Genomic DNA, 20,079 nt, shown 5'->3' with positions numbered 1-20,079 from the left:
GGCTTATAGGATTATTCACCTTATGAATTAAATAAATGAAAGTGTGGTTCATTTCTTTTAAGAGATATTTAGAGTGAAAGAAACTTTTAACAGTATCCAAAATATCATTTTCTAGCAAATTCATGTTTTGTTTGTAGAAACCTGGGGGAAACCCATCTGAACCAGGAGCAGTCCATGGGGTCATTTGCTTGATTGTATTCCTAACCTCTTCAAGAGTGATGGGACTCAACAGATGATCATTGTCCTCATCAATGATACATTTGTCAATACAATCCAGAAAATCATTATTCAAGACAGGATTAGTAGTGGTAGATATGTTCTTAAAATGAGAAATAAGAAGGTCTGCAAGATTAACTCTATCCTCAGACCACAGGCCATTTGAAAGTCTTAGATAACTAATATGATTGAAATGGATTTTTCTATTCACATATATGTGATAGTAGGAAGTGTTTCTATCATGGTTTATAATGAAATCTACTCTATCTTTTTGGGCATAAAAAGATTCTTGAGCTTTTTGAGCTAACTCAAAGCTTTGTTTTACTTCTCTTATGGCCTCATTGTTCTGAATAGAGTATGGATTTCTATTAAGTTGTTTGAGTTGATCAGTTAAGGAATGAACTTTTTGATCAACGTTTCCATAATGGTAAATATTCCATTTCTTGAGCTCATATTTAACATTTCTAAGACAACTGACCATTTTAAAAGCATTGGACCCTCTAGCATTTGTTTTGTAAGCATGCCTGATACTTGTTGGCAAGAGGGATCTTTAAACCAACATTTAAAGTATCTATAGGGCCTTTTACCTTGGTTTTCATTACAATTTTTAACCAAGAGGATTGGTAAATGGTCAGAGCCTATTACATCAATGTGAAACAATTTTGAGTTGTTGTAATGTTGCAACCAATGACCATTCACCAAATCCCTGTCTAGTCTAGCTTGAACATTATCAGGACCAGATTGCTTATTAGACTATGTAAACTGAGACCCTATATAACCTAAGTCACTCAAGTCAAATCTATCAATGACTTGCTGGATGATAGGATACTCAGTGGTGTTTGGTCCAGTATTGGAAGATCTTTCACGGGCAAAAATAATTATGTTAAGATCACAAATTAAGACCCATGGAAGACCAATAGAACTCCCAATACTATTAATATGATTCCATTGTTCTATTTTCTCATCATGGTATGTGGAACCATAAATAAAAGTAGAGAGGAATGCAGGTTTACTTGGATCAAAAGAGATCATAGTATGGATCATCTTATCCGTAGTTTGAAGAATGTTAAGTGTGAAACCACTCTTCCATAGAAGAGCAATACCTCCAGAGAGACCCCAAGAAGGGAAAATCCAACTGTTAGGATAGTTGAATCTCTTGAGGTATTGTCTCATTTTTACAGTGTCATTTTTGGTTTCACATAGAAAAATAACATCAGGATTTTGACTTCTAATTTGATTCGATAAACTAGTTCTAGTATCAGGGTTTCCGAAGCCCTGGCAGTTCCACAATAAAATTCTCATATTTGAGAAAAAAGAGCACAGACCAAAGTAATTATGGAATTTAAATAAAGTAGCACAATCAGGGCAACTATTAAAGTATCTATAGAAAATATAAGACACTGAACTGCAAACAGTGAACCAATGGAAGACAATCAAGCAGAAATCAATAGAACTAAGCAATTTGGAAAAATACTTAAGAAGCAGAATAGAACAACAAGAGTTATGAGTAAAAGTTAGAGGGGAAAGACAATTATCAAGCAAAGTAATTCTAATTATGAAATTAAGACTACTAATAGGCAAAACGCAGCAGTAATTACTAAAAAAAATAATATATAGGGGAAAAAAAGCTAGGTTTTCGATTTAAAACCTGATTAAAAGACGCAACATTTCTATTGTGATTCTGTGTTGCTACCCCAGTATGTTCAGATTCTGCGTTATAAAATGCCATAAAGTGATTATCATTCATTGAATCAAGGTGGTATTCCATCCAGTTTTCAGTTGGGAGATCACTATAATTTATCATTTCATCAGCTCCATTGCAAGCACTTTGATAAATGGGGTTGTTGTGGATGGATGAGGAATTGGGATTATTGGTAAATTCATTATTGTGAGTGGGATTAATCTGAGAACCTGCATCCCTGGTATGCTTGTTTTTCCTCAGTTCAGCATCTTCAATTTCAAGATCTGTATTTCCTTCATTACGAGAGATGGGTAACTGAGTAATCGAAGAAGAGGCATTATTTGCACCCCTGGATGATTCCACCCTAACTTCCATGATATTAGCATCCTCTCTAGTTATGTAGGCAGCCAAAAATCTTTTTCCCTTCTCAGTTTGACTCCATGTAGCATATTCATTTTCAGTCATAGCTTCCACCTTTTGTTTTTGTGCAACTCTTGAAATTTGTATCCATATGATCCACAACCCCACATTCCTTACAAATCTCATAAATCTGCTTTTAAAAATGATAAATGACCCATTTTTTTTGGCCATTTGGAGTAACATACCACCCTCCCCTCCTGAGTGGTTCATTGAGCTTGACTTCAACATAGACAGTACTTGTAACACTACCTCTCGGTTGTCTTCTTCTTCCCTCTGGAATGACTTTTTTCCCTATATATTCACAAATCTCAGAAGTCAATCTATCATTTAAGATAATATTTCCAAAGTTTCTCAGCTTGATGGTCCAGGTACGATGCTCAAACTTGTGTTCATTGATAGCTATGTTGGGGTCGAACTGGATTAGAGATAACAAGTATCCGATGATGTCCCAAGTTTTCAATCTAACTACATTGAAAGCTTCTTATTTCTGAAACCTGAAAAGAAATAGGTTTATACCTTTTGTGATGATTTCGTATCTACGATAACTTCTCCAACGATCATTGATCTCCATCTTTACATCTTCATGATATAGTGGTTTCTTGAAGATTATTTTTACAAGAAGGTTGAAAGTAAAACCATCGGTATTTTCTGCAGGAGCTTCAGCAGTCGCAACTATTCTTGTTATTAGTCTAAGAGAAGTAGAGCCAACACTAGTCGTTTTTATATTGGTGTTGAGATTCATGAGTTGATTGTTGTTTTGAGAAGACATAGTTTCACAAAAATTCTTGCTAGAGAGATGGAAGCTTGTAATTCTGCTTAGGGTTTTAGGGTTTTGTTTATAAGCCGGATATCTTATCGGATTATGGAAATTTTTATATTGATGGGTATAATTTTGTTTCCATATTTGTTGGGAGTAGAACAAAATATCCGGGCTAATATCATTGACTAGAAATTTGAATTTGAAAATGGAAGAAACTTTCCCTCTGAATGAGCTATAATCACAGCCATAGTGAATTCCTAATTCAAGTGAGTTAATTGGTTTGGAAAGAAGCTTGGTTTTGATGAAACTGAGTGCGAACATGATGAAAATTGGAGGCTGATGATAATATCCTTATTGGTGATGTATTGAGGATTGAAATACCGGAATTAAAACGATTTGTTGAATTCACACAAAAACGATGATATCACAATAATACCACTGTTATTTGAAGGCAAACACCACTGTGACAAACATCAGAAATCTGAACTAGTATAATCACGACTGATTACCACCAGTGGGAGTGACACAGGAAAACTATGGAAATCTGCAAAAACAGATTAAAATAACATGATATTAGAACAATGAAATATCAGTAAAAAAAATAATGAAAGATTATAAATCAAAACAACAAAGACTTCAAAACCTTCCACAAGCGTATATGAAGTGAAACTTGACTAGAATGATATTGTACATTACAAAATGAAAGAAAAGCAGAGATTAGAAAGAGCACAGACCAAAGTAATTATGGAATTTTTTCAACCTTTCTTTGCCTTCTCTGGTAAAGGTTGGTTGTTGTTGTTCTTTTGTCTTGCAAGAGGATGACAACATGATTATATCCTCCTGGAAAGATGCGAAGAATTGGAGAAGAGGATGCGGAACTTGAGGTAACGAATTTGTTAGTTAATCATTTTCCTGTTTAAGAAAAGCCTGATTTTATTGCATATATTTATTGCTTTTGCTTAACAAAATTTCGGTACAATTGATGTTTTATTCCATTATGTATGTATGAATGTGTGTTTGAGATTCAATTGTTTTTGGTTAAGAAAAACATTTGCTATCTTTCTTTATCGTTTGGTATCAATTGTTTAGGCTTACGAAATTTCGGTGAAATTGTGGTGCTTCAATGTCTATGTTGTTTCAATTGCTTCTGGTTGAGATAAATAATTACGCAAGCTGATTTATTTGGTTTGTACGAATTTTTTATGGCTTAACAAAAGTTTTCGGGATCATTTGTTTAGTCCAATTCGATTCCGGATAAGAGAAACTAAGTTAATTCTGATCTTAGTTAGACTTATCAAAGTGTAAGATTCGGTTATTCAAGTCTAATCGAATGCCTTAACAAGAAATGCTAGTTAACTAACCTAGTACTTGTCTTGTTTAAAGTGAAAGGTCTAAGTTATAGTTTGAATAATTAGAACCTGATGAGAAAAATAGAGTTAATTCTGATCTTTATTTTGGTCTTATCAAATAAGCGATTGTATTTGTGCAATCGGTTTAGCAAAGGAACTAAGGTGTTTAGTCCATTTTTGGTTTGCTAAAATATTAGGGAAAATTGCTTTGGGAAATTGTTTACTTGGCAACATATCAAAAAAAAAAAATTACTTTGTAGTTTCGGTTTTGATATTGGTTATCTAAAATGGTGTGTGGAACCCTCGTGCTTAACTCTTATAGGTTGCAAGTCTTTTGATATTTGTAAGATCCTTTTGGTTTGTCCTTTATTTGCTCGTACTTTTGTCATTTTATGACAAAAAGGGGGAGAAATACATGGAGTAAACAAGTGAATTGGTATTGATTTGGTATCACTAAGGAAAAGATAATGGTGCTTAAAAGTTTTATCTAACGAAAAGAGTAAAGCATAGACTAAGGGGGAGTAACATATCATACCTACAAAGGGAATAACAAAGACGTGCGGATTGAATATCTACCTATCTTACCTTTAGGGGGAGTATTAGCTTTGTTATTATAATGTCAACAACGACATTTGTGGATTGAATGTATACAGGTTATTGTGTTGTTGAAACTTGGAATCAAGGGTATGTTATAATGAATTCTTGTAATCTGTTTATCCATATGATGTAAGAGTTTTGTCACTAACATTGACAAAGGGGGATATTGTTAGAGCATAGCTCGGTTGAACCCACCAAGTGTTGGTATGTCAAGTTTGGATGTCATATTTTAGTGATTCAAAACTCATTTAAAGAGTCGCTTGATTATTTACTAGAGTCAACTTCGTATAGGTTAACTAGAAAGTTATTAGGATATGAGACATACAAGTATTACTCGAAGACTTGAAGAATGTGAAGAAGTAAAGAGCTACAACGATGACATCATCCTTCCTCTTGAGGTTAGTAATATTTTGACTTGAAATGTTTCATTCCTAACATATCTTTCAAGTCGTGTTATATTGAAAACGTAACTGCGAAGCTGTGAATGATTATACTATGTTTCATTACTTTGGTAGTTGTTGATTGATTGATCTAAGAACCCGACAAAGGAGTTTATTGGGATAAACGGAAGAGCCTTTTGTCAGACTCATATCACTTGATTGAAAATAGTTGTTACCGAACTGATTTGTTGTTCCTTTACTGTTTGGAATACGAACCGAAGGAATTGTTCCAAGTGCGTGACTTATTGCAAGTTGGAGGCGCATGGATACAGACGGAACTAGGTAAAATATAGGTTTAGTTGCTTGGTCTCAACTATACGAAGTTGGTTTAGATTTTGTATAGCGGCTTAATCCTGAGAGTATTCAATTCTGGACAAGGTTCCGGGGTTTTTCTGCATTTGCGGTTTCCTCGTTAACAAAATATTGATGTGTAATTTACTTTATTTTCTGCATTATAATTGTTTTATTATAATTAAAGTAAATTGCAGTTTGTACATTAACAAGGCACTTGATATTAATCCTATTGGTTTCGGTCATTGCCGTACCTTTTATCAAGTGATCACTTTGTTGTTGTATTGTCTCGATTCCATATCCATAGACGATCAAAAAAAGTTTATTGGTTTTATCCACTTGCCTTTGATATTTAATTCACGAGTTAGTCCAGTTCGGACTAACCCTATATCAAGTGGACACTGTGTTGAAATATTCCTTGAGTGATTGTTGCTCCAAGAGGTTTATACACAGTGGGTCTTGTATAGGTTGTGATCAAAATAAAAGATTGTGGTGTATTTGGGTACCCTCGTCTTTTCACTTGCATCTACGCACAAGTTCTTTTCTCAAGTCGACTATGTCTTCGGGTCCAACTTCTTTTAATCATGTTATTAATCTTGATTCTTGTCATTCCATCCTTCTAATTTTTTTATAGGTCGTGCCAATATATAGGAACAAACAATCTATGGTTTCGGGTGCAAGATCATGCAATTCATTAGGACTCATATTTTGCAATAATATGGCTTGTCATTGGCCAATAGGAATTCCAGTAATTCGTGTGAAGTCTAATGTGGTAAACCCTATTTCAAAACTAGGAAAGTGAAATGTGTTGGTGGTATGCCACCACCTGTCAAATATACCACTAGCTAGGCACTTTTCTTGTAGTTCTGGAAAAAGTATTTTGAAAATGGAACCAAACCCACAGTTGTCTATAATTTGTCTAGCATGTGGAAATTTGCAAATTGCATTATACAATTTATAAACATTGCTTATACTATCTCTCCCTGGTTTAGTCCTAACATCTCCCGTGGGGCATTTCACTCTATGCTCACTATTATCTTTTGAAGAAACATGAATTGTATCATCCATTACACATAAATTTCCGGAATACATCTAAAACACACATGTGCATAAAATTACATTCCAACACATTGATTAATCAACATTGAAGGATCAATATAATGGTTCGATCCATTTTAATCACAAAATCACAAAACAATATTTCAATGTTTTTTAACAACATATTGCTTCAAGCAACTATCAATCCTAATCACATTATCTATCACATTACAATGTCTCAAGGTTTCTTACATAACATCTATTTCATACAACATATTGATTAAATCACCAATCAATCTTAAATTATCCATCACAATACAATTTCTTAATCAACAATCAATCCTAAACAACATACATATTGATTGAATCAATAATCAATCTTAAATTATCCATCACAATAAAATGTCTCCATCAACAATCAATCCTAAACAACATACATTTTGATTCCATCAACAACTAATCATTCCTAAATTCAATCAACAATGTCTCAAGGTTTCATATCTGCGAGCTTGATTTTCAGGGACTTAACAAGTTAATTCGATAAACGTAAATCTTGTGGATTGAAAAGTTGTCTTCTTTGCAATGTAAACCTCGTAATCGAGTGGATTACTTTGTAATTGTAAATCTTGATTCATCTTTATTAAGGAGTTTTCAGATCTGGTATATATTATCTTGATATCTTAGATCTAAACGAATGAGCACTGACTCTAAACTTTATCATTTATATCTGGCTGTGGTTTTTTGTATGTGGGTTATCAAACAGATTGTTTATTTATTTTTTTAAAGAGGTCCTAAAGGAATCGTGTTGCATAAGTCTCCACCATGGATTGTGAAGCGACTCTTGACAGTGGACTGCATTGTGGGATTCACATGAGTTTTCCAGATTGGTTGTAGGTGTAGGGATACTGAGTAACCAGGGGTAGTTTATTCGGTCTCAACTACCCAAGGTTGCGGGTAGGTATTTGTGTGGCGGCCTAACTCTGAGAGTAATCAAAACTGGACCATCTCTTTGTATTTTTCAGCCAAGCAGTTTTTCTCATTAACAAAATCTTGTATTTTTGTGTTATACTTTCTTTTGTATTATAACTATTTTTTATAACTGAAATAACTATACTTGTACATTTATCATACTTTAATTGATTATATATTTGTTCTTGGTAGAAATTAGGTTATTATCAAGGTCACCTTGTTTGTTTGATCTTTAGAATCGAAATGATTACACAAGGTATGTTTTTATACATTAAACGAAAAAGAATCGGTGGTATACTCGGTGCCCTCGTCTTTACAATGGGTCAAATACGAAAATAACAAGGTTGTACCTTAAGGATGTTGTTTGTTATTCAGTATCTCAAAAAGCATATAAATAATATTGACGGAGTGTATGATCATGTTATGTTTTTCATTTCGAGAAATACTACTTCAAATTCTAGAACAAAACTCTATTTACACCTTTTTTTAACAAAAAAAAAATCTATTTCTACTCAAAACTCGGTATGAACAAAAGTTTTCTTTTAATTATTTTCTATAGTATACACTAGTTATAACACATGATTCATATCAAGTTACACATAATCAAATTTCTACATGTCGCATGATAATTGACTGGTTAGTAATTGTGCAAGCATAAATATAGAAATCCGAAGCGGGTATTAAGTGTTTGACCTTCGTCATACTCTGTTTTATTTGTTGGTTTTAGTTTTGAAATTCATTAAAAAACATCTTTAGCCCAGATTAATGAAATGACCATTCAAAATAAATGACAGCCATTTGAATAAAGATATTTGATGATGTCATCAAACAAGAGATTTTAATGGCAGGAATACCTTTGTATGTTGAAATCCTATCCTCCAGAAGCATAATCATGAAGTAAAATTAGACGTAATATATATGACAAATCATATGTTAGAATTTGGAAAATTTTATATATTCGAGAAGACTTTTGAAAGATCTATACGACGAGCATAAATACGAATATCGAATTTCAATTTAGAAAAAATAAATTGTCTAAATGATTTTCTTTATTTTCATCATTCATTTTAGAGTGTAACTATTATCCACAGTATTTTTTATTTTTTTAAGCAGCTATTATCCACGGTGTTTGTTAGAGTGCATATATTGTAAAAAATTAAATGTTTGCATGGGTTCCTAGACGGAATTAGTTGTGTTTGTACACCATAAAAGACCAAATGAAAAAAAAATGTGTAATGGCTGCACACAAAAATGTTAGTGTGGATAATTCATGCCCTCGTGTTGATCTGCGCATTAAATAAATAAGTTGCATATCATAAACCGTTTACTTTTAACGTCAACAATAGAACAAACTTGATCTGTACTGAAAATACGCACACTATAAATTTGTGCAGAGAATATACGCACATTAATTTTGTAAAACTTATTTGATATTTAGAGTTTTAGATTCAATATGCACAAATTCGAATTATGAAGCAAATACCCACTCATGCAAATCGTGTTGAATTTTTTTGTTCCTTAAAACTTCCGTGCAGCCAATACACATATAGCGGTGTAAACATTTTTGGAGTTTTTTTCAGCAGGTGCTTATTCTTGTTCAAAATCAAAAAAAGAAATTTATATGTACTCTTTTCTTCTACTGTGTCACTTACTTTCTACTCTTTCTTCGTTTTTTTATCTTATTTTTCGTTTTTTATGTAGTTGATGTAAATGTACATTACTTTGACAGTTACTTCGGATGATTCGTTGATGTTTCATCCAATTTTTTCTTTCAAAACCTTAAATGAAACATTTGGTTTCCTCTTCTAAGATATGTTTTCCCCAGTTTCTTCTAGTAAGTTTGTAATTGTAGTCGTAACCATGATTGACTTGAACAATATTAAGTTCCAATTTTGATGTTCTTAGGGTATGAACAAATTTTGGTTGTTCTTTTTTGAAGATATTTTTAATGGAGATTTTCGGGAGCAAATAGAATAAGTCAAAGTGTGAGAGAATATATTTTTTTGAATAAAATAAAGCAATGAAGTGGTGTATTTTTTTTTAGAATCATGAGAATAATTTGGCTGTTTTAATAAATAATCATAAAAGAAACGGAAGGACCAACAAAAAAGAAAACCTCGCATGCACTCTCTCTCTCTTACTCCTAGTGGGAACCTATCTTACTCAAATCTGATTCCTTATGGGCCGGATCTGGGTGGGATTTCACTCCATTTACTTGCTTTCATCTTGTTAGCTATTTTAGTTACGTTTTTCATGTTTTTCTCTTACCGTTCGGTGAGATTTGTCTACTCATATGGTGGCTTTACCTCTTTCCAAGAGATTTATCTCGGTTTTATTGATCATTCTTGGTTACTTGGTTGGGTTTTTAGATCATTAGTGGTGTTCCCCATCGGCAAAATCTTCATCCTTTTTGTTTCCGGCGACATGATCTTCATTTTTAATTATCTCGCAATGAGATCTTCATAGGTATATTCATCAAAGATGATTTTGACAACGGAATCGTCATCTCTAGCTATAAGAGACTTGAGAAAATCACTCCTAAAGAACAAAAAACAAATAAAATGGCTGGAAACTAATTCCGAGAAAAACCATTACTTATCCGATCTACTCTGTTCTATCTCATATCTGTATTTGTTCTATTCCGACAATCCTTCTCTTTCTCTTATCGGATATCTTGGCATTAAACTTGTGTATATAGCTCCTCTGTATTCTCTTATTTCCGGTCTTAACCTCATTGTAACCTCGAATTTCCATTAATGAAAATGTACTTTGAATCGTCAAAAAAAATAATAATAATAATAATAATCACATTTTTTTAGGGCATTAGAATAACTTTCTCAAATCTGAATGCCCTAACTGACGTCCGACGATATATGATCTCCCCTACCTGGCTACCTCAGAATGAAGTGGGCTTAAAACAAAATAAAAATATGAAGTGGGCTTATTCAAGCCATTGCAGTAGGATGCCAGGAGGACAAAATATGATGTGCGTGCATGTGTACTACAGTCTACAGTCTACAGTGTCGTGCTAAACGAAAAATAGAAAAAAGACTACTTACTTGGCGTGCTTTACTAATAAAAGTAAGAAAAAGAATTCACTCAAACGAAAGAAAAGAATTTTTTTTTTGTGTATAAATTTTGCATTTCAACTGCTTCTGTTTCATGATTTTTTCACACTCCCTTTGAAGCTTTTTTACCTTATCAGTTTTGCTCACAATCACAATGTCTACTAGTAACATCAATGTTGAAGGTCGGGATCGTGATACTAGATTACACGAAACAATAAGACTTACTATTGAATCTCAAGAAGCAATGCTCCGTAAACTTTCAGAATTGGAAGCAAATAATGATCAACACCATATAGTACTAGCAAGTAATGAAGCAAAAGACAAATTGGTTATGGTCAGCCCTGCAAGTGACCAGAATCCTAGTGTCCAGCTTCATGAAGATGACAAAAAGGATCACGTTAAAGAAGACGTAAATAAGCTCGTCAGAAGCCCATCATTGAATAATCGTACTGAAAGGCAAGGTATGAAAGCATAACCAAGACTATTAGATATGGTTGTTGTTTTTTTTTAAATGAAGATCAATACTGATATTTTTGTGGTTCATTGTTGCTATTGCAATTGTCTTTGCGAAGAGAATAATAAACAGGTGAGTCGGGAAAACATTTTGGATGGATACGAGCTGCTATTCGATGCAGCAGCAAAAGGTGACTGGCTAAAGGCTAACGAATTTTTTAAGACTAATCCAACAGCGATGAGCCAAGTGATCACAGTTCAATCACAGACACCATTGCATATAGCTGTTATTAATAGGCAGTGGATGTTCGTGGAGGAGATTTTGAAAGTCATGCCACCGGAAGCCCTTGAACTGAAAGAAAGATACTACCAGAATACAGCACTTCACCAAGCCGTCTGGGATGGAAACACTAAAGCTGCTGAGATGATGGTGAAGAAAAATCCTAAACTGACACAAATACGCGATAAATGGGGGGCAGTACCACTCCTACTAGCTATCAAAAGCATTTCAAATGGACAAAAGGAGACAGCTCTCTATCTTTATTCTGTAACTAAAGACGAGGACCCAAGTCCATTCTCGGGTTATGATGGGGCTGAACTACTGTGCTGCACCATTGATGCCAATTTCTATGGTACGTAAGCAAACTATCGAAAATAAGCTGATTTTCTGGTTCATTTTGCCTCTAGCATCTGCTTATTGTTGTTGTCCTTGTAGATTTGGCAATGTGTCTTGTCAAACGGTTTGCGAAGTTGGTTACTGAGAAAACGCGTAGTAAAGTATGTGGAATAGAAATGATGGTTCAGAGGCCATTTGCATTTCGAAGCGGGGAAAAACTTAAAGGCTGGAAGAGCTACCTATATGAATGTTAGTTAATCACCATAACCTCCTTACTTGTTTCTTATTATGGTTACCGTTATTATGTTTTTCCCTGCCAAACATTATCTAATTCCAAACGTGGTACTGGTGGCACAGTGATTCAAGTGAACATGGATTCTTTGCCATATGACCATGACACCAGAGGAGATGAAGAAAACCCTGTGGAGAGACCAAACAATGCCAGTAATAAAAGAACAGTGACTGAGTTTATTGGTAAAATGGTTTTGATTTTTAAATCAGTGCCTTGCTTGAAACAACTGTACAAACAAAAATCAATGCATAAACAAGCCATTACTTTGGTTAAATGTATGCTAATAGATATCGAGACGACAATGACTGAGTTAGAAATACGAGATTTTTTCTCAAATTCTAGCGTCTTGAAGACGGCTATAAAGTATGGGATCCCAGAATTTGTACTAGAGTGTGTTGACAAATTTCCATTCCTAATCAGGTTATACATTGGGGAACAAAAAATGATACAAATGGCTATTGAAGAACGAAATAAAACTATTCTGTATCTCATTTGTGATAGATGCCGTGAGGATAACAAGATCAATTTACTTTCTTTAAGAGATAAAGGGAATAACACTATCCTGCACTATGCTGCCAAGTTAGCACCTTCTCCTCAACTTAATTCAGTGTCTGGTGCAGCTCTTCAGATGCAACGAGAACTCCTATGGTATAAGGTATGGTAGATAAAGCAAAATTTCCCTTTGTTGTCCACATTATGCTTTAAATTTCACTGTGTTCAAGTGCTAATCGCACATCACTGATACGTACATACTACGTATACTATATATACTTGGCAATCTCATTTGGTTCAGGGGGTGGAAAGTTTGGTATTGGAGCAAAATAAGTTTATGAGAAACAAAGAGGGAGAGACAGCTCAATATATATTCACAAAGGAACACAAGGAACTAATGGAAAAAGGAGAGAAATGGATGAAATATACATCCCAATCATGCATGCTAGTGGCAACCCTCATAACTACCGTAGCATTTGCAGCTGCATTTACTGTACCTGGCGGAAACATAAGTGACAAAGATAGCAGCAACAATGGAATCCCAGTTTTTTTTGGACCATAACTCTTTTGTGGTCTTTGCAGTAGCAGATGCCTTTGCTCTATTCTCATCCACCACATCAGTGCTTATGTTCTTAGCCATATCTATGGCCTTACATATTTCGAGAAAGAAGACACATTACAAGGCGAAATACCAAGAAACATAAGAATAACTGAAGCCGAGAATGACCAATGATATACCTGAGTCGTTATTTGGGGATGTACAGCTGAAGCACCCCCAGGGATTGAAAATGTGCTGGCTGGTGCTTCATTCCCGGCTGGTAGCCTTTACAAGGCATTAAGACTCGTCATAAACTTGACCAGTGGATACTTCCGAAGGTGCTCAAGTGCTGTCGGCAAGTTCAAGTGCAGTTGATGTGCGACATGGAGGTGGAGGAAACTGATTATTTTTTATTTATTTTTACTGGGAAGCTCTAGAGTCGTTTCACTTGCAATGGAAAGTTTGTCAATATTTAATCTCCGGCAAAGAAAAAAACAAAAGCTTACAAAGTTTGTCCCAGTATTGGTAATGTTTACTTTTTTTCCACTGTCATCTATCATAAAATCAGGAAAAGCAATATAACCTGTATTACAATTTAGTAACATTCAAAAAGAGATCATAAAAAATGATGCACAAAAGTATGTATTTCAGACAGACTGATTATTTTTCCGTTTTCCCTTTTGGTCCTATAGTTTCCCAAATCTACATCAGGATTTGACTCAATGGTCACAATTACTACTTCAAAAAAAAAATCCAGAGGTTTTGAAGGATGAGAACAAAGCCATCCTTCCAAATGGACAAGTAGTAAAATAAAAAATAATAATCGCAAAATAACAAAAGTTACAAGCCCCTCTTAATTCCTTTGATTTCCTCTTTTTCTAATGTCATGTCCGAACTATCATGTATTATCTCGCATTTCAAGCCTCTAGGGCATCAGGAGCAGCAGCCACAGCAGGTGGGGCACCTCCAGTTGTAGGCCTGAACAATGAGAACAAAGACCCCAATTGGAGAAAATAATTGAAGTCAGTTGGACGGAAAAAATTATGGACTTGGAAAACATACAAGACTAAGAAGAGAGAAGATTCAGGAACAACTAATAGAAAGAAAAAACTCAGAAACCAACTAATCGAAAGAGAGGAGAGAGAAAGGAAAAATGGACTTACAGGCCAACGAACACCTTAAAAGCATCATAGATACCCCACTGTGCTCCGGTAAGGGTTCCAATCATGACAATACGCAATGGAAGACCACGAGTGAATAGACCCAAGACACCGATCTTCTTCACGGCCTACAACAAAACAAAATATGGGGTTAACAAGGATGTAAAGCAAGAGAAACCTGAGTAACAACAGAGCGGAACAGCACAGTTTGGGAAAAAGATGGGAAGTGATCAACTCACATCACCAACAGTGGCACCCTTGGCGTTGTTAAGGAATGACACAAGATTGTCAGCAGGGTGAGAAACAATAGCACAGAAGACACCAGCAATGTATCCACCAGCAAAACTGATACCTAATTGCATGGATTTACTGCATTGGTCCTTGGGCTTGGGGACAGCATGCTTGTAAATGTTCTCCACTATGGTCTCAAAAGATGCAAACTTCATCATAGTGTCTGCAAAAAAAAAAAAAGTTATTGTGGTCAAGTTCTGAAAACACCAAAACAAGTGACAAGATAACAATCAATGCAAAATGAGGAAAAGCGACTGGAGAAAATATATCTCAAAAGACAACTCTTCCCTAATATAAATGTGGAGCCCAAAATATGTTCCGAGAAGAACAATAATTCTATTAATCAGTTGATTGGACACCTCACATGTAGACCCATGGCGAAGGAAGAGTTCTCATGATCACAACAAATAAGATGCTTACACAGTTGTTTACAATTGAAAAGCAGGGAGTTTCAGGTGAATTCATACCAAAACAGCTGGTTTATGGGCTGATAAAAATAATTTAAAAGAAGAGCATATAACAACATCCAGAAGCAATGTATAAATGAATAGAACATGAACATAGAGATACCAATTTATTTCCTAGAGCCTGCAACCAAATAAGAGCATGAGAAACTAGCATCACTGAACCATGGTAGGGATAAGAAAAAAAACCCATTCACGCTGCTACCAAACCAAAAAATCAAGTGCCAAATGTTGTTGAGCCAAAACCTAGATATGAAATTCAACCCAATTTTATGCGCAATATTATCTTGAAAAATATAAACAAATTCAGCAAATATGACAACGATATATATCGACAACAGAAAGGTGATATCTTACATGGAATTTGTCGACCCCAGAGAGGAACAAGACCCTTGTACAACCTGTGAATCATTTTCAGCAAATTAGGGAAAGGTACTTGATGAAAGAGTCTAAAAGGTTACAAATAAAAGGCAAGGTTAAGTACATACCCTCCGTAACCATCAGCCTTCACAAACTTTGGGAATCCATCTGACAATCCCCTGGCAAATCCAGGCTGAGTTTGGACTCGTACCTTCACAGCTTCCATGGGACACAAGGCCACATCAGCAATAACCTCAGCAGACGCAGAACCAGCCAGGTAGATGAGAGTCTTGTATTTGGCTGCATTCTCTGGACCAGCAAGATCAGAGTAGTACTTCTTAAAGAATTCATAAAATCCAAACTTGCAAGCACCCTGTGCACTGTAACCAAATAGAGTAGGCACCCATCCCCTGAAGAAACCTCGAACCCCCTGTTCTTTCAGCAAAACCCCGAAACCAGAAGAGATGCTCTTGTATTTCGCAGGATCAATCTGAACATGAGCATCAAATGGACGAGTTATAATTTACCCCACAGACAGGAAACAAAAATGTAAAAGACCAAACATATTCGGTTATTAAAATAAAAACTTCAACCCTCGAACATATTCTAAAAACTAGACTAAGAAACAGACATAAACTGAACTTATCTGCCAGTAAACTTTTTCCAATGTAGAAAACAATATGAAATAAAAGTAGACATAATCTTGATTCACAAACACACAAACATACAAAATAAAATAAAATAAAATAAAATAATCAATGGAAGAAAGTTAAACTTGAAACAGTAATTTTTTTTCTTTAAAAACAAGACATCATACAATATCAGGTTGTGTGAAAAAATGAAAGCCTTGATTAGTAACTGCATTGCACTATAGACAAGCATGATTATTAGAGCACAGTGAGAAATTTAGTTTGCATTAGGAATGGCATTAGGTTGGCATATGAAAACTGCCATGTTCGAACCTCCTTCAACAACATCGGCAGAATTATCATGCATCCTCTTCATCTGAACACTGATATCAATCAAACACAACAACTAGAACAAGCACCCATATTCAAGAGAACAAATATACAATAGCAACAGAATTTGGGGTTTGCACTAGCATATCTGAATTTATCTCCCCTACCTACGTAGAGGAAACATAGCAATGAATTTAAATTCTCCACTCTTGCATAAACAAGTAAATACAGTCTCATGATCTATATACCTAGCTATCATTTTAAATAGAATTCAATCTTGAAGGATTCTCATGAAACTCTATTTATTCATTTTTCATAATTCGTTAGTTTGACTTTCAAAGGCCTAGTCGATGAGTTCTTATCCAACTCTCTCATATGTCCTAACATAAAGAAATCTGTCCTCCAAAGCATTAAATAACTTTTAAAGTTTGATCTGAACACTTAGTTAAAGCAACAACCCAAGAAATACATTCCTATTACCGGTTATTCAACATTCTCTAACCCTAAAATAATTCTCAAAATCTGTCCCATAAAAGATTCTTTTACAGATCGACTGAAACATCCAAATCATAAAGAAAATCAGAGCTCAATCAAACCCAAAAAATTTAACACCAAAAAAGTGACCGAACCACCAGAGAAAATAGAAGTGTACCTGACTCGGCTGATTAAAACCGAGTTAGATCTACAAAAAAGAAACTATTAGCAGACCGATCTGAAAAAAGGATAGAGAAATCAAAACCTGCATATTACACTTGACAAGATCTAGAGGAGTAACAGCCATATGAGTAAGACCGCAACTTAGAATACCACCAGCAGTACAAGCAGCATAGAAAGCAGGTGAATACATCTCAATCTTTCCTGGTTCATTTGGTGCAGCCACAATAAAACTGGAGGATGAAGAAGAAGCAATCGACGAGGATGATGTAGAAGATGAAGGGAAAGTTCGATTTCCATTCAAAAGTTTCTCTAAACCAACTGATTTTGTTGATGAAGTGGAATAAAGAAAGTTTGGAATCAATGATTGTCTTGAGTCATCTGAAAACGCCATTTCTGCAGATTACTAACTAGGGTTTCCTGGAGGAGGAGGAGGAGATTTGAGAAATGAAGGGCAGTGAGAAAACGATGGGGGGATTTCAAGTTCCCTTTCTCGATTACTCACAGGCACCCACCAATTTGTGAATCTCCGTTCTTGTAGGATCCTTCTTCTTTTCCTTGGTTGCGTTATTTATACGAACAACAAACATATGCTGTTTCTTCTTTGCAACAACAGGGTTTTGTGGCTAATGACGTAAATGTCCCTTTTCATTTTTAATAATACTAGTGCCAAGTCACCAGTATTTGCGTTGGGATTGCCAAAAAAATAATTCCAGCTAAATCATTTCCATTTGACGAAGAAAAGCAAATCGGTCCAGTGGGTGTGCAGAAAGAAATGAATCGTTTCCTCGTACATCGTAGATGAGGACCATTTTGTAATTTGGTTGCAAGAACAGTGGTGTTTAAGTTTAATGTTATATTATTCCATGGCATATTCTTGACATAATACCATTTTGAAAGGTGGGTTACGCCGAGCTGTGTGTTACCTTCTATGGGACGATTCTTCCCATAAATGGTTTCCAGTAGAATACTCTTAGAGCAACTGCAGTGGTGCGATCAAAACCAAAGATCAAAGATCAAAAAAAAGATCAAATTTTGGGTTTAGTCCGTATTGTGACGCAACGGTACATGATTAAACTTTCGTCAGGCGGATTTTAAAAGTCCGCCCCATTTTTTTTCATCAGGCGGACCTTAAAAGTCCGCCCCATTTATATTTTTTTGTAACTTTCATCAGGCGGACTTTAAAAGTCCGCCCCATTTTTTCGAAAATTTCATCAGGCGGACTTTAAAAGTCCGCCTCATTCTTTTTCTTTTTTATTTAATTTGAATTTTCATCGGGCGTAATTTAAATCTCCGCCCGTTAACAAGCGTACTTTAAATTTACGCCCAGCAACAAGCGTACTTTAAATTTACGCCCGACTATATTAGAATTTGGGATTTGGTCGCGACCATATTTGGTCTGGAATTTGATCTTTGGTTGGGATTTGATCTTTACTCCGTCCCACTGTGTTACGATCTCATCCCAAATTTTTGGTTATACTCGCCCACTGTGGATGCTCTTACGGACTAGTGTTTCCTATGCCAGCATTCTAATTTGTTACGACCCAACACAAATAGTAATAATAATAATAATAATGTATTAAAGTAAACTCGTTATTGTCCCTTCGGAAGTGGAAAGGAAATAAAGTAAGCCATGCGACGGCAGAATTCGTCAACAATTGGCATCAACCCTTTTTATTGATTGATATAGTTCTCGTTCAATTTAATATATGCAAACTAAAGGCAGTATAAATGTGCCTCCTATGGCTGAGTTTGACCATCATTCTTGTTGCTCCTTTCAGTTTCTTGCATGTCATTCTAAAATTTGGCAACATTGCTACTAGGGGTACCAAATTAAATGGAGTGTACCAAAATTATAATAAGACAAAACAGAATTTCATATAAGACAAAACAATTTTTACTTTGGCTTGGTACACCCCATTAACAACCTTGGAATTTGGGAGCCATAAGAAATGCAAGAATCTGACTTAGGCATTCCATGCCTTGACCTTACTGAAAAGCTACAACCAGCCGACAGGACCCAGATAGGGGCGGGAAGGGACTTGGTCGAGTACTAAAAGTTCACATAACACGTAGGGTTATATAATGGGCCGGGCTTCTTTAACTAATGGGCATGGCCATCACTCGCCTGTTTAGTTAATACGATTCTTTAGCACCATTTACGAGAACCATTAAGTTGGAAGGATTTTTATGGGGACCATGGGTTTTTTGAGGGGACCATCATCTTATTAGGCCAACTTCCCCATACTTATAAGGGGTGTCCTAAACATAGAAAAATACTCATTTATCCTTTTGATGTGTGCCATGAGTGCAATCAAATTAAATCACTAATTTCCACACAATTAACTGGTAATATAATGGAAGCAAGGATCGTGCCCACGAGGAGTAGGGAGTTTAGTTGTCAAAAAGGTCACAATTGGGGTTTTTTTTTTTTAGATTTTAGAACAAAGTAAATAACAAAGCAATTGAAAATTGAGTTGCAAGCAATAGGGAGAAATATGATCAGGGAATCCTTCTTCGTTACTAAATAGTCATCAAAGTAGCATATTCATCTATTATTTATCATTCAAAGATTATTATCAACCGTAGGAAAGCAGATAGCGCAGTGCTATCCTCAAAATTCCATAAGTCACTGGACACCGAAGCGCTCGAATACCGGATTCTATTATATAAACTACCTAGAAGTAGCGCACTCTAAGTGTAATTTGGTCGAATGCTTTATATTTTCTAATTTAGGTCAATCCTAGTAGTTGAACTCTTAGCGCAAGGTTCATTTTCTAGTGTTGTTTCTACTTGCGATTGCTCCACAGAATCCCTCTGCAAGGTTTCACAATTTCTACTCGTGTAGAGAATTGTTCAACAATTACGGATATCCTAATTCTCTACTAGCATTTGTTAACTAATAAACTAGTTCAGTTGGCCACCTAGATAATTTATCAACCAAACATAAAATTAATTATTGTAAAAACAA

The 20,079-nt window shown here is 35.2% G+C and overlaps 3 protein-coding genes across 3 annotated transcripts; 2 read left to right on the top strand and 1 right to left on the bottom strand.

Moving 5' to 3' along the window:
• The first annotated feature begins 10,983 nt into the window (after positions 1 to 10,983).
• On the top strand, positions 10,984 to 11,776 carry LOC113273182. Its single transcript, XM_026522943.1, has 3 exons — positions 10,984 to 11,290; positions 11,402 to 11,712; positions 11,762 to 11,776. Exons 1-3 carry the CDS (start codon positions 10,984 to 10,986, stop codon positions 11,774 to 11,776), a joined length of 633 nt encoding a protein of 210 aa, XP_026378728.1.
• Positions 11,777 to 12,495: 719 nt separating this feature from the next.
• LOC113362782 lies at positions 12,496 to 13,972 on the top strand. Its single transcript, XM_026605278.1, has 2 exons — positions 12,496 to 12,845; positions 12,984 to 13,972. The coding sequence occupies exons 1-2, from the start codon at positions 12,633 to 12,635 to the stop codon at positions 13,242 to 13,244; spliced, it is 474 nt and encodes a 157-aa protein (XP_026461063.1). The 5' UTR covers positions 12,496 to 12,632; the 3' UTR covers positions 13,245 to 13,972.
• LOC113362781 (mitochondrial phosphate carrier protein 3, mitochondrial-like) lies at positions 13,785 to 17,666 on the bottom strand. Its single transcript, XM_026605277.1, has 6 exons — positions 17,194 to 17,666; positions 15,624 to 15,985; positions 15,493 to 15,536; positions 14,620 to 14,834; positions 14,384 to 14,508; positions 13,785 to 14,198 (listed from the first exon to the last, which is right to left on the bottom strand). The coding sequence occupies exons 1-6, from the start codon at positions 17,500 to 17,502 to the stop codon at positions 14,138 to 14,140; spliced, it is 1,116 nt and encodes a 371-aa protein (XP_026461062.1). The 5' UTR covers positions 17,503 to 17,666; the 3' UTR covers positions 13,785 to 14,137.
• Positions 17,667 to 20,079: the final 2,413 nt, after the last annotated feature.

This window comes from Papaver somniferum, chromosome 4 (assembly GCF_003573695.1).
Source record: "Papaver somniferum cultivar HN1 chromosome 4, ASM357369v1, whole genome shotgun sequence".
In the NCBI taxonomy this organism is placed as follows: Eukaryota; Viridiplantae; Streptophyta; class Magnoliopsida; order Ranunculales; family Papaveraceae; genus Papaver; species Papaver somniferum.
The sequence above is the reverse complement of the archived record's forward strand: the minus strand, read 5'-3'. Positions and strand labels throughout refer to the sequence as shown.